The following is a 16,824-nucleotide window of genomic DNA, read 5'->3' as shown; positions in this document are numbered from 1 at the left end:
AAGCGTTATCGACTTTATGCGGCCATCAACAAAAACACCTATCGAACACCCAAATATCTAAAATATTTTGAACAGGTTCTTGATTAATATTTACCCAGAATTTTCGATCGCTTGTTAGTTATAAGTAGGAAAATAAGTAGGTGTTTTCCGCTTCTAATCTTGATTATTAATAAACCAGCTTGGTGTTTCTTAATTAATAATAATTATTTACCAATTAGCCGGATACTTATTTTTTTATTATTCGAGGAATAATTATTGCAGTAAGTAGGTACTAGCAATTTAATGATAGCTTCCATAAGCCCGGTTGACGTCACTAGTATTTTAATTGCAATGTTTCGTTATAGCCGTCTCTTTGGTTGATTGGTTAGCATGTTTGACTACAGATCACGAAATGCTGGGTTCAATTCCCGGGACTGGCCAAAAATTCGATTAAGCTGGTTGTACACCCTGTACTGCGGAGTGCATCACTAAATATGTGATAATAATTGTTAAAGACTACGGTTCTGCATTTTAGCAGCATGTTGGTGGTCAGCGGTGTGCACTTCATACATGCACAAAAGCTCTGCCTACCCTAAAATTTATGAATAACTATTATAAGACAGGATTTTTGCCGTTTTATGCAATTTTCTTGCTTTGTGCATAACCTGGTAAGAAACCCAGTGCACGCCACTGGTGGTGGTCTATAAACCCTACTTATATGGGAGGCCTATGCCCAGCAACAGGAGATGATAATGATATTAAAATCTGCTTTTGTTTTCATCGGTATTGGGTATCGAAATGTTTACGTTATAAATTGTGCGACTGTCGAAATGGGGTTATATCGACATAGGAAATAATTGAAATGCGAATCTTCACATACTAAGGCAAAGGAAAGGAAAGGCAAAGGTTGAAACCTATGCAGGTAAAACATATGCGCCACAAACATCATCTCATCCGCCACATAAAGCAATATATTTAAAAAAAAATACGGCAAACTTGGCTGGCTCATTTATTTAGGCAATTTAATAATTACTTTTACAGCTTTTATTTGAATTGATTGATTCTTATCAAAAATGTTTAGTCAAATTGAATTGAATCCACCTGCCATGAATACTAAGTGGTTCTAACCAAAAGTAGATACTTACCTAATTATATTTTCCTGTACTTTTATTGCAATTTATTTTGACTGCTAGTTGTAGATAAAATCTAGTATGCAGCAGTCGGTACATAACCTATGATTATGCATTTTTTTACGTTCCGAATAATTTAAGTGCAGATTCATTCTGTACCGATAGTTACTGCGAAACTGGCTGGTTGATTATTTAAAACTAATTACCTGCTGAAGTGAGCTTAACGGTATTTGACATGTTTTTGATTATCATCATTCTAACTTAAAGGAGGGACTGTTCAAGAGCATAGACCCTCCTACCTATCACTGCTCCTAGCTGCTTTGGTGTTTGTACATTTCAAATAATTGTGTATAAATTTCAATGTACATACACACAAGCATGCTAAGAAAAGAAAAAAAATGCCAGAATAGAACAGACTTTGTTAACTTCAACTTAAAGGCAAGAAATAAAAATTTTCTATTAAGTCGCTGCCAAGTAAAATGCAGAAAATTACTAGGTATGGATCATATTAGGTATATGTACTTTGTATTCCCTTTTATATAGTAGCAAATGTATGACATAAACGTAATTAAAGGGGAGGGAAACTATCTTTCTCAGCATGAATGTTTTTCAATGTCTGGGTGTTTTTATGTATATTCTAAGTTTTTATGTATATAATTATAGAAATGTTCATCAGGCATCTTAACACAAGCTACGCTTACTTTGGGGCTAGGAGATCCGTGCCCTTATGACTCCCTAACAGGTTAGCTCGATACCATCTTAGACTGCATCAATTACCTCCAGGTGAGAGTGCAGTCAATGGCTAACGAGTAGTGTAATAAAGCAACAAAAACAGTATGGATTACTTATCTATGATATCGTACTCGTTATGATATTATTAATATTAAATCGGTAGTGCCGCGTGAGAGCTACGTTTATCGGAATAATCAATTCCGATTTGCATCATTGTGAAGGTTAAATAGGTCAAAGATTGCATTTATGCGCTCGGAGTTATAAAAAAAACTCAATGCAAATATTTATATAAGGCAGTCTAGTAGTGGATTTGTCTAGTTATATTTAACGAAAAACACGATTGAAGTCAGTATCCGTATGTGGTTTGGAAAGTACTGTCTGTCGTTAAGCTTTGTGCGAAAAACCGAAGTCGGGAGAGTACCTACTACCGCCGTGCTTAGATTCTTCTGCCACTGCCACTGAATGCTTTAAACCCCAGCTTAGCTTTTTAGCCGTGTACACGGTTTGAAGAAAGAAAATATCTTGACTGCTAAAATAAGCCACACACTACAATATTTTAACGCTATTCACCTAAGATGCCACCCATCAAGGTTTGCAATCCGGCATGGAATGGTTTCTGTATCTTCTTAATTCTGTGCCGGTGCAGCAGCTACAGGTTGCTAAAGGAAGTCAGTGTTACCCATTATAGGTTTAAGTTATATTTTTTTAGACGTTATACTACGTTATCGATGGCCTTACGAATGTTTTTCAATGTGTTAGTGTTTGTATTCGTTTATTAATATTAGGTATATTCCTCAAAAATATTCATCAGCTCAACTTACTAAGTTGAGCTACCCATAACACAAGTTACGCTCACTTTGAGGCTAAATGGCGATGTGAGTATTGTCGTATTATATTTATTTATTGCATTAAACCCACTATCCTAATCGGTTTTACGCGGCAAAATAATTGCTAATGAATCCGTATAGTTAGTATAGAACTAGCTGCTTAGGTACGTCCGGTTTGCAATAGTAAAATACCGGTATCATAAAATTGTATATATAAATACGTGAATACATACGATGCATTTACCTAATGCAGAGATGCCGTGATAAACCGCCTCTGTTAGCCAATTTACCTTTAGCAAATATCTGTTATACCTAAGATATAGCTTAGTGGTTAGGACATCAGCTTCACTTCGGGGAAACTTAATTCAGACCCCAGCACCTTTCTGCTTGAAACGGCGGTAGCAAAGTAGAGTTTAAACAAATACATATTCAAATACATATTGCAATTACTGTAATAACATTGTTAGACGGCTATCATTTTGAAAACATTGTACACAAAGTAAATTTACGCAGAGTGTAGTAAGAACTACCCGTAATATGGTAGGTAAAAGATTATGGGCAAAACCATGCATAGAATTCCAAAAAAGTAAAGTAAGTCGTCATGTTGTCACATAAGCAGGGAGGTACATTCCAGTGCCGTCCATTCCATATATAGCTCCTCCATACTTATTACACGTCAATTTAAATTATGTTCAGGATCATAGACCTTTGTGCACACTAGACCGAAGCTGTATCTGTCGGAAACATTGCTATACTAAATAACATAGTTTTCGTGACAGATTGGGCCCCGGTGGTCAATCTCCAAAGAGATTTTTCCAACTACGGGGGAGATGTTACAGTGCACAAGTGTGTACGAAAACACAGATGAACTCTCTATCTCTCCCTCAATCTCATATTCGCAATGGAGCGGCAGCCCCGACACAACCGGATCAGAGATCAAGAGATCAGAGTGCAGGACTGACAGCTGTCGGTGCTCTCCGAGGCACGGCGGCTAATCACCAGTATCCAAACTCGGGGCTGGAATTTCATGATAGCAAAGCCGAATAGATATTATTCATTAGACCGACGCAGCGATCGACCCCTCATGATCTGCAGTCGAAAACGCTTACCACTAAATCAACGAGGCAGCAGAGACATAGCAAAGGAATACATGAATATAAAGTTAACTCGTTCACATATTCATACAGACACGCATACACGCACACAAGTTGGCTTTATACTGTACTGTGCACCTTGTAACCTATTTTTAAGGAGTTTGTAAACGGTTCTTATTTTTATTAAGAGTTTGTTCTACGGCAGTCATTACGCTTGCCAGGCCAGATCTTCAGTGAGGCGGGTCCAAAGTACGTTAGAGATTTCCCTACGTACGAATAGTCGTATAACGAAAATAAAATAAACCAAAAGTTCATGTGTTTATGGTAAATAGATTTTGAGTTATTCAGAGGGAAAAAGTTATATAAATTGTGTACTATAAAACACGGTAGCTGCTTCTCCTTTGACTGGAATTAGGGTAACACGAGGTTAAAAGAGGCTCTAATGGTAACTGCGTTGCCAAATCCTTACTCTTGTCTGGAACTTGCCTGACACGCTTCGCATCATGTCTTGATTATAAAGAAAGAACACAGAAAGACAGACAGAACTGTGCAAGCGCCTGGCAAGTATGTTGGACTCGCTGGCTGAGAACCAAACCCACCGGATCCACCTACAACCAAAGCGATCCCGAAAACATGCACTTTGTCTGACGGCCCGTCGCGCTTGTCAGACCCGTCATAGCATGTGGTACCCAGCCTGAGCCACCTCAAACAGCTGTCAGCTACATTACCCGCGTCAGTGCATAATTAACATAAGCAAATAGCAATGACAAACAAGTTTTATTGCTTTTAGCGTTCTGTATCGAACAATCAAGTGGTTTGCCGTATCTATAACCTGTTAGACACATAACAGTGTAATTTTTAGTTATTATATTATGAGCTTGTTGACCTGCTAGGCGCAGTGTCAAGTGTTTTATTTCCCGGAATTTGCGAAATTATAATTTCTTTCTGTCTCTGCTGCGAGGCTTCGGCAGTGGTTATTTACCATCCTGGTGACCAAGACGTGCCAATCAGTTTAGCGTTCCTGTACGATGTCCTGTATTTAATATTGTCATAACCAGTGCTCTCTGAAGCACAGGGGTAAACAACCCAAACTTCATTAATCCGGGCTGGCACTAATATACTACGAATATATACTACGAATATATACTACGACAATACACACATCGCAATTTCATCCCAAAGTAAGCGTAGCTTGTGTTATGGGTACTAAGATGACTGATTATTATTTTTTATGAATAATATACATAAATATTTATAATATATAGATAAACACCCAGACACTGAAAAACATTCATGTTCATCACACAAATATTGTCCAGTTGTGGGTATCGAACCCACATCCTTTGACTCAGAAAGCAGGGACGCACTGCGCCAGTCGGCCGTTAAACGGTACTGAAAATATTTTGACCGAAAAACTATACTTAATTGGTTTCAATGAAAACTATAGCTGGTCCGAGTCAAGATCCAATACCACCTGTAGTTGAACGTTATATGTAATATACTATTTATTTATTTATTTATTTATATCCTTAGTATACTTACAGCAAGTTACAGCTAGCCAAAACGTATACAAAGTCAGTTACAGATGTACATTACAAAAATATTATTTAATTTGTATGAATATAACGCACACACACATAGATAGACAGTCGTGAATTCCGTTAATTCATTATAACATTCAGAAAACACGCTTACTTCGGTCAACAAGACAGTGCGTTCAAGTTATTATTCAGATTACTTGCATACACTTAATCGCAATAAAATAGATTACAAATTGCTCTATGACTAATCACGTATTTAATTAAATTTGTATTATTAAATAGCGTCTACGCCCACGTCTTCCCCTACGTATAATTAATTTGGAATCGAATAAAATCGTATTTTATATGTACATTATTAGTAGGTATAATTTTTTTTTTTTTATTTCCGTTCGTTGTGGGACGTTCAAAGGTGGGGTGTTTCTAGGATACAATCTAGCCAAGTATTTGTTGATTTGTCGTTAAGGTCAGTTCTTCTGTGACTAACACATGAAAACACTTCGCATTTATACATTAACACATTTAGTGCCTTTGCATAATATTAAGCACTAATTGTTTGACAAACAGAATGCAGTCGCACCAAAAACAGCAAATGAGTAAAAATAAATAATGTTGTCATTTTGCCAATTCAATATGCATGTAACTACGTACTTACTAATAATATTAAAACATGCGGTTGCCCGCGACTTCCTCGGTGTAAAATTTGTAGGCAGAGGAGACCGGGGAAATTTGAGCCAAGGGACGGGTAATAAGAACAAAAATAAAGAATGCCAGACCACAAGAATAACTAACACAACACTAAATAAATACAAATTTTTAATAAAATATATTTAATAATGTATAATATAATGTATAAAAATTATAATGTATAATATTAAAATATATAAATTATATGATTTTGTTCTTTGTCTATTTCCAATAATTATTGTTTTTATCACTTAATTGTGTGTAATAAAGAATTTATGTATCTCTAATTCTTAATTATAATCAAAAATTCAAATTTGCCATTTTCCGGAAATTTGGGAATTTATTATTTATACTGGTCTTACGTAATATTTATGTAATGTGTAATATTTATGTTTATTATATACTAACTTTTGCCCGCGTTCATTTATTACGATTTATTTTTAAATCCCGTAGGAACGGTTATTTTTCTAGTATAAAAAGTAGCCTAGTAACTTTCCACCCTTTTAAATAACTTTATGCCAAAAATTGAGTTGTTTTCTTGCTCAGCGCCGGACGTGAAGGATGGACAAACAGAAAAACACACTTTCACATTTATACTATTAGTAAGAAACTAAGGATTATAAACAGTCATCTCAGTGCAATTCAGAACTGTGTAGGTACCTATCTAATGATCAATTGTGTCTTTTATTTGAATTACTGATGTTTGCTTAAACAATGTTATGACTTTGACTTTGACCTTGTGTTACCTAATTTCGTAATAAATCATTGATTTAGAATGCTCTAAAAGCACGTGCCGCACGATTTTGAGGTAATCCGCGTGTACGGTTAAGGTCGGAATACACCTTTAGCTAACACACTTGCATACCAGCTGCAGGTACGTGCCAGCTGGTAACCATTGTCATATACAATACCTAGGCATTGTATAGAATACCTAGGCAAAGTATAAAATGAATTATATGTCAATACATTACCTACACATTTTTAATATTCATTCATTCATTTTCATTGCCTACGTAATGTATAAAGTACCGGATTATACAGATTGCCCGTTGCCGGTAACATATACACTGGAACTATCCATGTCTTCTTGTCGAATTACGATAAGCATAGATGTACTTACGCCGAAGTTCTCCTTTCTCTTAATCCAACTTTTAACAGATAAGTACTAGTAAAATGAAGCAATCGGACATTATATGATCATAAGTTAATCCATGCAAAAAAAAATTCTTAAATTGCTTGCATTTTCTTTGCCAAAAGTGTCGTCATATTATGGGTAAACAAGTAATTTTTATTCCTTAAATCAAGCTTTTTCTTAAACATCTTGATTTAGAAGAATCGACACAAATCTGTTGTAAAAAGATGTATAATTCATACCATTTTAGGAGCTCGGGTAAGGGATAATAAAGTCACTTCCCTTGTTACAACTCTATTTAATCTAACTCTCGTGTAAAGTATAAAGTTTTCCTACTAAAATAAACGGTCGCGGCGGGGCGACTCGCTGTATTAGCAACAGGAGTCGTGTTGCGCTATGCATGTGTCTCTACACCATTTTTATCATAAGTGGGACTCGCATCAGAGGCGTGCACTTCATACACGCACAAAAGCACTGCATACCCAAATTATTTGATATAAGTCGTATTGGAGGGAAATATTTCCATTTCATGCCATGTACCTGCTTTATGCATACCCTGGTCTAAAATCCTGTGCACGCCACTGACTCGCATGCGTCACTAGGCTAGGCATTTGTCAAAGGGACTAGCGCATCTTGCATAAACCGGTTAATTAGGTTTAATAAACGATATGATATTGTTCGCTCATTAAGAACCTATAGCATTTCGGTTCTTTCATTTGTTTAACCGATATAACACAGAACATTAAAACAATCCGGTTATTAACCATAATTTTCCGGTAAATTCAAACCGGTTCTAAGCCCTGATTGACTGAGTGTAAATGAGGATGCAAGAGTGCCAGGTACAGCTCTGTGTATACGTTTTGTAATTACAGGGATGCAAGTACGTAAATTTCATTCAAATGTATTCTGTGTGCTAGTAACTTGCATGTGCTATTAACTTGTATGTAAGCTGATCTATGTTACAGGCATGTGTATTCCGGCCTTTAGCTTCATTCATAACCTCCAAATACCGGTGACCTTAGATTAAAGTTATGGCCGACACTCATCTAATCAGAGTAGCGTACAAATTAATGTGTATGTTGAAATTGGTCTGTCATTATCTCAAAAAGACATTACATAACCAAATGCCTTGTTATTATAATTATCTGAATAAGCTCGGAGAACCGATAGACGTTAGGATCCCACGATGCTGGAACGGCGACCTCTCAGCCCTTAAAAAGTTAAGAGTATGTAGGTCTGCCCTGGCTATACAATTGAACTTTAACGTTTTATTCCATGTGTTTTACGGTAAGCGCTGTGAATTTAAGTAGGACGTCTCGGGTTCGATTCCCGGCTGAGACAATTTGGGAGGCTTTGGCCGTGGCTAGTTACCACCCTACCGACAATGACGTGCCGTTAAGCGATTTAGTGTTCCGGTGCGATGTCGCGTAGAAACCGATTAGGGGTATAACTACAGGTTAGCCCGCTAATATCTTAGAATGCATCAACACTTACCGCCAGGTGAGATTGCAGTCAAGGGCTAACTTGTAGTGGAATAAAAAAAAACACTGGAAATGCATTTGAAAATGCCGGCATGAACCTGTTTCTCTCCGGCAATCGTGGCCTGAGTGCATTGTCGCTAATTCCTAAGCCCCGGCTTTCATACCACTGATACGCAAATTATTTGCATTTTTATATCATCATCATCACATCAACCGATTACCGCCCCCCTACAAAAGACGGGTGTACTCCTAAAATGAGAAGGGGTTAAGGGCGTAGTCCACCACGCCGGCCCAAAACGGATTGGTGGACTCTACACACCTTTGAGAACATTATGTGCAACACTCAGGCATGCAGGTTTCCTCACGTTTCCTTCACCGTTGAAGCAAGTGACATTATAATTACTTTAAAAGTTAGAGGTGCTTGCTGGGATTCAAAATCGGCCCCCGAAAGTGAAGTCGAGCTCCTACCCAATGCGCTATCACCGCTCAGTTTTATATGTGGCGCGATTAAGTAGTAATTGAATTTATGATAAAATCAAAGACATTGGATTTCACAGTCACTTGACAGAAAAAATACATTATTTATTTATTATTTTTGTATGAGATAAATGATTACTGAATTTGAAAAACTCGTACTTAGAATAAAAGTTATTAGTTTTAATGGTAGGAACTACAAGGCAAAGAACTTTCTGGTATTTTTTATTTAACCCTAGGGTATGCACAGGGTATGCAGATGACATAAAATGAAGAAAGTCTAAATATATGACGGAACTATCCCCTCAAATACATAAAACAAACCACCGAATTATAACTTCCTCCTTTTTGACGTCCGTTTTCTATATTCAATTTATCATGTAATCTGTTGATAAGTTTCTTAATAAATTTATTATTTGTTAAACTTGTATGGATATTTTTTGGAAAACAACGTTGCTAAATCTTTATAAATATATTTCTTGTGTGCGTGTGTATGTCACTGAACTCCTCCTAAACGGCTGGACCGATTTGAATGAATTCTGCACGCCTCATAAGCGAAGCGTTGAGCTGGGTATTACTGTCTGATTATTATATTTATTTTGATTAGTATTACAGAGTGATTCTCCAACTTAAAATGTCACTTTTTTATTCTTTATTGCTTTTATAAGTGAATATAAATAGACAAATGTTGAGAAAATACACTATTTTTAACATTCATGATATTTTTAAATCTCTTTTTATTATTTAATCTAATTCAAAAAATGTTTTAAAAGTTCTCTCTTGGACGTCCGTGTGTCTGTATGTGCGGATTCCGTATCTTGTGGTCACGATAACGAGCGAAATACTTCACTTATCTTGGTTTTTTTTTTAGACGCCTATTACTTTTCACGGTATAATTAAATGTAGTTTAATTATTATCTACAAATAATCTCAATTTTATTGCAATGAATGAGATTATGAGGCGTGCACTTTTGTATTTTCCAACTATTTCGGTATGCGTTTGGGTGGCACCCTAGATGGCTTATATTCATAAATCAGCTATACAGATGGCGCTGGGGTCAGCTAGAAATATATATGTATAGATTACAGATACTTAGATAGACTATAAAATGGACATAATTAAATAATGTTCACCATCATAACAACCCATTACCGAGCCACTGCAGGACAACAGTCTGCTTCCACAATGAGAAGTGTTTAAGACATAGTCCACATCATAGCTGGACCAGTACGGACTGGTGGACAGTAATTGTTGTTGTTGTTGTAAACGGAATTATTCACTTTTGTTAATAATAACCTTTAACATATTGTGTACAATAACGCAGTTTCCTTTGGTTGAATTACGTTGAACAAATAATATAAAAAGTTAACAAATATCTTAAACCGAACATAATATATACAAAAGGCAACAATGAAATAAAAAAAATGCAAATAAACTTCAACTTCAGAGAAGGGCGTAAGGTGTTGAACCTATGTGGTCGGTGACGTGCAGACTTCCGCATGTGACCAATTAAATACAGCAAAATTTGCGAAAAAACGAAAATCTTTATATTCAACACCGAACAGATCGTCCGCAATGCTCTATCTACGCACGTTTTGCTCCGACACTCGCATATAAAGATGGTCGGAGCAAATAAAGATGCATATAAAGATTCTCCGGTATATGATGGAATTCGGCAAAGTAACGCTTCCATAATGGAAGTGTTACTTTGCGGAATTCCATCGTATACCGGATCGTATACCAATCAAATTCAAAGCCGTTTTATTCAAATAGATGTTTAGAAGATATTAATGATTTGACTATCGATTGATATTTAACTCGTTGAGTGACCTTAAATTTGTGGATCAGTCCATTCGTAAGCCTCGGCGTTTCAGCGCCATTACTTATTAATACCATATTAATCTATATCTTTATTTATAATAAAATTTTAACTGGAAGATTTCTGTACATTTAATATGTTTTGAAAATTTTGACCGGGGGATGCTTTATAATCAATACCGAGTCCAAAACAGATTTTTATTTAATTTTTGTCTGTCTGTCTGTCCGGGCATCACGTGAAAACTACTGAACGGATTTAAATACAATTTGGTATAGCGGTAGCTGATATTCCGGGTCAACATATAGTATACTTTTTATCCCGATACAATAAGTTTCCTACGGGAAATGGGATGAAAATATTTATAACTTTTACTTCCGTTAAATTTAAACCGAATTTAAAAATTCTTTCTTTATTTGAAAGTGTATACTATCAGGCATGTATTGTTTAATTTTAATGAAGATCTGATAAATATTGTCGGAGATAAAGGACATTACTCTTAACAGTTAACAACATGGCGCAGGGCATATGGGACAACGATCGAATACATGCGTATCATCCTATCATCCTATCTATCATCCCTATTCTGCCTGGGCGCGACATTTTCATACGGTTTTCACTAATGAACAAAGTGACTCATGCGGAAGGTTTCAGTGTATGTATTTACTATTGTTTTCTGTAAATTGGCTGAAATATAACGATGTTTTCTACAGATGCCATACCGACTTGGAACTTTACTGGCGTACGCCGCGAAAATGATTGATGATACATAAAATTAAAGGACTACATGTTTGAAGTAATCATGATTATCTACAAAAAAATCCGTGAGGCTATATGTCTAACTGTTATGGCTAAGTCACAATAACTGCATTTTGTTATAATTTGTCATTCAAAACACGGGTTTGTACCCGAAAGATGGGGATATTCCTGTTATGATGTTTATCCAAACAACTAGTTTTATAAATATTTGATAGTAAAATAATCAAATTGCTTTTTAAATTTTTCAAAGTGAACCTATTGCTTAGAAGGTGCGACGGTCATAGTAATGCAAAAAGCAAGAGAAATGCCGCGGGCCACCCGGGAATAAAACTTTACCTGGTAGGCGGCGCTGCAATTAGTGTCTAGGTTTTTTTTAAGATATTAAAGCCTGTAATAATCGATTTGGTGTATACGAAATTCCTTGGGTCAGCTAGTATTACTATTAGTATAGTAGTGGACGCAAGCAACTTCGTCTACGAAAGTTTTACAATATCTCGTAGATCAGGCAGCTACAGGCAAATCTCATAGCAAATAAAATATGGGTAAGATTTGAAAATTTAAAAATTAACGTCTTCCACAGTTCTTTTTTTTATTTTTTGCATTCCATAATTCTTTTTTTTATTCTTTTTTTATTTTGCATGTGCATTTGTCCAATGTAAGGAATTAAGACCATAGAAAACGGGAAGACTCTGGTATAGAAAAGAAAACGTTTTTTATAAATCATCATTTTTATATGGGGGTAGTATTTTCAAAAACTTTCAAAACTACACAGGTTTATTATTTTATGACCAGAAACTGAAAACCGAAAGGAAATAAAATGACAGAATTTCATACAAACTTCCATACCCTTTTTAACCTTTTAGGGAAAGTATTGTAAAGTATCCTGTCTAAGCAGGTACCACTAGGTTACTCAAAGAATATTTTGTCAATTTTTTTTCTTTTTTTATTTGTACTGTATGTGTCTGTCAGTAAGCCGGGATCGCTTTTATAGTCATTTGTTGGGTGTCAGTCGTCCAATGCCGCAACAGCCGACATTAATTTAGCAGCTAAAAAGGTTTCTTTTTAGCTGCTAAATTAAAACACCGGTTGTCTTTTTCTGCTAGATTTTGTTTGGGAGTACATATAATATGTATGGAATTGTTGGTATTAGATGGTCTACAATAAATACATATCTGATGTGCGTCTTTATTTCACGCGGCCTTTTTTATTAGGTAACTTGTTAGTCCAAACCGGCTAATCCAAATGGTGTTTTCTTTTTTTGCAGATAAAAAAACGATTCTACGGAGCGTGTCGGGTGTTTTCAAGTCGGGGCAACTGACTGCCATAATGGGTCCCTCTGGTGCGGGAAAAACTTCACTTCTAAATGCGCTTACTGGATTCTCGTGAGTTTACTGTTATTAATAAACTAAATACTATTATTAGTAGTAGATCTTTCAATATGGGGGTACCGTTTTATGTAGGTAATCGTTATTTTTTTTTTCTGGGGTTTAATACAGTACAGTTCAGTACAGTGCCCTGCGCGTACAGTACAATAATGCGTTCAGGATGCTGATGGGATTGCCTCGGTCTTGCAGCGCGTCAGGGATGTTTGCCGAAGCGCATATAGATTGTTTCTACACGATCATGCGAAAACGGTGTACATCCTTGGTGCGCAGGGTTCTGGCTAGTTCCAACGGCCTTCTGAGGGTACTTGCTGGCAGGACTGATTGTCAGTACCTGTGCCATTGCTGCATGGTACACGTGCTTTCCAATCGGGCATGCTCGAAGGGTTTTATATAAACTATTTAGGTTAAGTTAGGCTAAGTTCACTAACAGTTAACTTTGTATTTTACTAACCATTTATGATCCAAGTCGGTCGAAATAAATGATTTTTTTTTTTTCTTTATTTAATGCTGTCCTCATGTTTTTTCAATACTTTTTTCCTTGGCCCTATATAATTTGGTAGTTAGTCCTCTGCTTTGCAAGTGAGTAAGTAGTTATAATTAACAAAGATAAAATTGGAGGGAATATTACCTAAGCATTCTATACTCTGTGGTGCGAACTTCACGGGCTCAAGCGGTCCGTAGTAGTAGTCGAGCATGCTTTTATTATTAAATTATTATAAGTTTAGATTATTATAAGTATAGATTAACAAAGCAGTTATTCATCATAAGGTATTGCATAATGTTCAACATCAATTAAATGGTCATTATTGCTTACCGTGAAATGGTTTTTGTGCAGATTATAAGGCATTATTTCGGGCGCAGTACAATGAATCCTTGATGATATAATAACTACGGTAAAACGAACCCGTATAATAACGTTTAATCATAACATGAGCATTAAGCACACGGTGCTTACTTACTACATAACTAAACAACTTGTAATTCTAGCTTATAGGGTAAGATTATTTTTTATTTTCATTGTAAAGCTGTTAGTGAATACTAAAATCAAATTTATTAAACAATAAAAGACCCCTGACTTTTGATATAGTGTAAATTTTCTGCTAGTCAAGCACTTTCATTCGATACCCGTATTGAGAGCTGTCAAAACGTGTGTGTAGACGTGCCCATCAACTTGTGGCGTAGGTGTTAAGAGTAATGTCATTTTTCCGCAATGATGCTTGACATAAGTCTGGAGGTTGTATTTCCTTTGATGAGCTCTTCTAAAAAGCTCATATTTTACAAAATTATTTGACAGTGATGGACATTGAAAAATCTTTAATCGAATGAGATTTAGGTACAATCTAGGTTTAAATGGAAACCGAAATATTATTTCACATGCTTTAGAGGTACATTATTTACTGTCTCTGGAGACTTAACTTAGAAACCGGCACCGTAATAGTTTTTGAATAAAGCAATAATTTTTATTGAAAGTAATCAGACACAGCCCTAACATCACATGCAAAATTAAAATCAAGTGACTCCTGTCACTTTTTTTTCTGTACGCGTCGCGTAGCGTAGGTACTATGCGTGTGTCGGTCTTTTATCTTCATTAGGGTTGTCATAAGTAAACACTTAGAATATTTTGAATTAATTTGCATGGAAAAATAAATGAACCTCTTTATACCTACGTATGCAACCTTCAACAGTATTTCGTAATTCAGTTACACGTTGTGTAGATGGTTGGCAACCACGATGTTAAGAACATTAATGTTCATCACACAAACATTTTCCAGTAGTGGGAATCGAACCCACGGCCTTGGGCTCAGAAAGCAGGGTCGTTGCAAACTGCGCCAATCGGCCATCTGAATAAAGATAAAGCTCTTACATTTTAATCTCGGCACGTGCAAGCGAGGTCATAATATTTATTATTATATATCTTAATAAACACTTAAATATATAACGATACTAGCTGTTGCCCGCGACTTCGCCCGCTTTTGTTTTTCTTTTTCGAAAAACAAGTGCCTCATAAATGTGGCAGCACTTTATGTATTTAGGATATCTAAGCCTGGTGTAAAATCGTCAAACACTTTCGCCTCCTCTCCCGAGAGAACTGAGCTTAATTTCGGGGTAAAAAGCATCCTATATTACTTCTAATACCTTCAGGAATATAAGTACAAAGTTTCGTGATGATCGGTTTAGTAGTTTTTGCGTGAAAGCGCAACAAACAAACTTACATTCACATTTATAATATTAGTAGGGATGACCTGCAACATGATTGCACATGATTGACAGGACAACGTACCGTTAGCACATCATTATAATATAATAATAATACACTAGCTGAACCCGGCCGCGATTAGCTGAAGTTAAATACTTATAAAAAGTCATTGAATGAAGCCATCAAATTACTAAAGGCTTTGTAACTGGCAGTTAGTGGTAAACCATAGCCCGTAAACAGAATAACAGTTTGCACGGCATAAAGTCAAAGTCAAATATTTATCTATTCAAGTAGGCACATAGATGGCACTTTTGATGCGTACATAACATGTTAAATATGACATAGGAGTGAGTTGATGGCGATAAGTAAATTCGTTAATTTAAAACTAAAGCTACACTTTGCGCGGCATAAAGTCAAAGTTAAAGTCAAAGTCAAATATATCTTTATTCAAATAGGCATACAGATGGCACTTTTGATGCGTACTTTACATGTTAAACATGACATCGTAGTGAGGTGATGTCGATAAATAAATTCGTCAACTCGTAAAGCTACGAGGGTTCCAAACGCGCCCTGGTCTAAGAATACTGAATAAGTCATAGGAGGAACACGTTCTACAACGTCCTCCAGCCTAGTGTTCATCAACTTTAGGCATAAGTTTTAAGCCTCATATGCCTTTCATTACAATGGCACTACGTATTTTAGACCGTATATGTTCCCACCTTCTCATTAAGATGGGAACATATACGATTTAATGAGAAGCAAAAAAGAAAATTGGGCTAAAGATATAAAAGAGTGGTATCCTAGAGACGGTAAGAGAAGAAGGGGAAGACCATTCCGAAGGTGGGAAGATGACTTGAGAGCGACAGCAGGACCTCTGTGGACAAGAAAACCCCATGATCGCGAAGCATGGAAGAACCTGGGGGAGGCCTATGCAAACAATCAAGCGTAACCGGTGTCTCAATAAGTACCTAAATAATCAGTAAGATAAGATTGTTAAAAAGGCTATAAATAAATAAATAAATAAATGTTCCCACCTGATCTTAAGTGCAATGCAATGCTGTGTTCGGGTCTGAAGGACGTGGTTGCCAGTCAGTGGCGTGCACTTCATACACGCACAAGAGCACTGCATATCCTAAAATTAAAATATAGCCCGTATAAGAGTAGGATTTTTGCAATTTTATGCAATTTTCCTGCTGTATGCATACCCTGTTAAGAAACCCAGTGCACGCCACTGTTGCTAGTGTAATTAGCAGGCACATGAGCATAAAACCTACGCTACAAATTGCTGGTCACAGGACGGCATGTTGCAGGACGTACTCCTTGCATGGCCTGTGAAGTGTTTTTTAGGCGAGGTTTTCCCACTTACCATCAGGTGGCTGGTGGACCATCAATTATTACTATAAAAAAATAAATAAATATTTTACGACAATACACACATCGCCATCTAGCCCCAAAGTAAGCGTAGCTTGTGTTACTACTTGGACACCAAGATGACTGATGAATATTTTTATAAATAATATACATAAATACTTAGAATATACATGTAAACACCCAGACACTGAAAAATATTCATGCTCATCACACAAACATTT

At 36.2% G+C, this 16,824-nt stretch overlaps 1 protein-coding gene across 1 annotated transcript in view; it reads left to right on the top strand.

Annotated features, from left to right (window-relative positions):
• The window catches only part of LOC120627290 (dnaJ homolog subfamily C member 10-like), a 71,992-nt gene that overhangs the window by 14,449 nt on the left and 40,719 nt on the right, over positions 1-16,824 (top strand). The window contains exon 2 of the mRNA XM_039895234.1: positions 12,915-13,032. Within this exon, the coding sequence (XP_039751168.1) occupies positions 12,915-13,032 (118 nt within the window). The remainder of the gene's footprint in view (positions 1-12,914; positions 13,033-16,824) is intronic.

This window comes from Pararge aegeria, chromosome 11, assembly GCF_905163445.1.
Source record: "Pararge aegeria chromosome 11, ilParAegt1.1, whole genome shotgun sequence".
NCBI classification, from domain to species: Eukaryota; Metazoa; Arthropoda; class Insecta; order Lepidoptera; family Nymphalidae; genus Pararge; species Pararge aegeria.
This window is presented reverse-complemented; position numbering and strand designations above follow the sequence as displayed.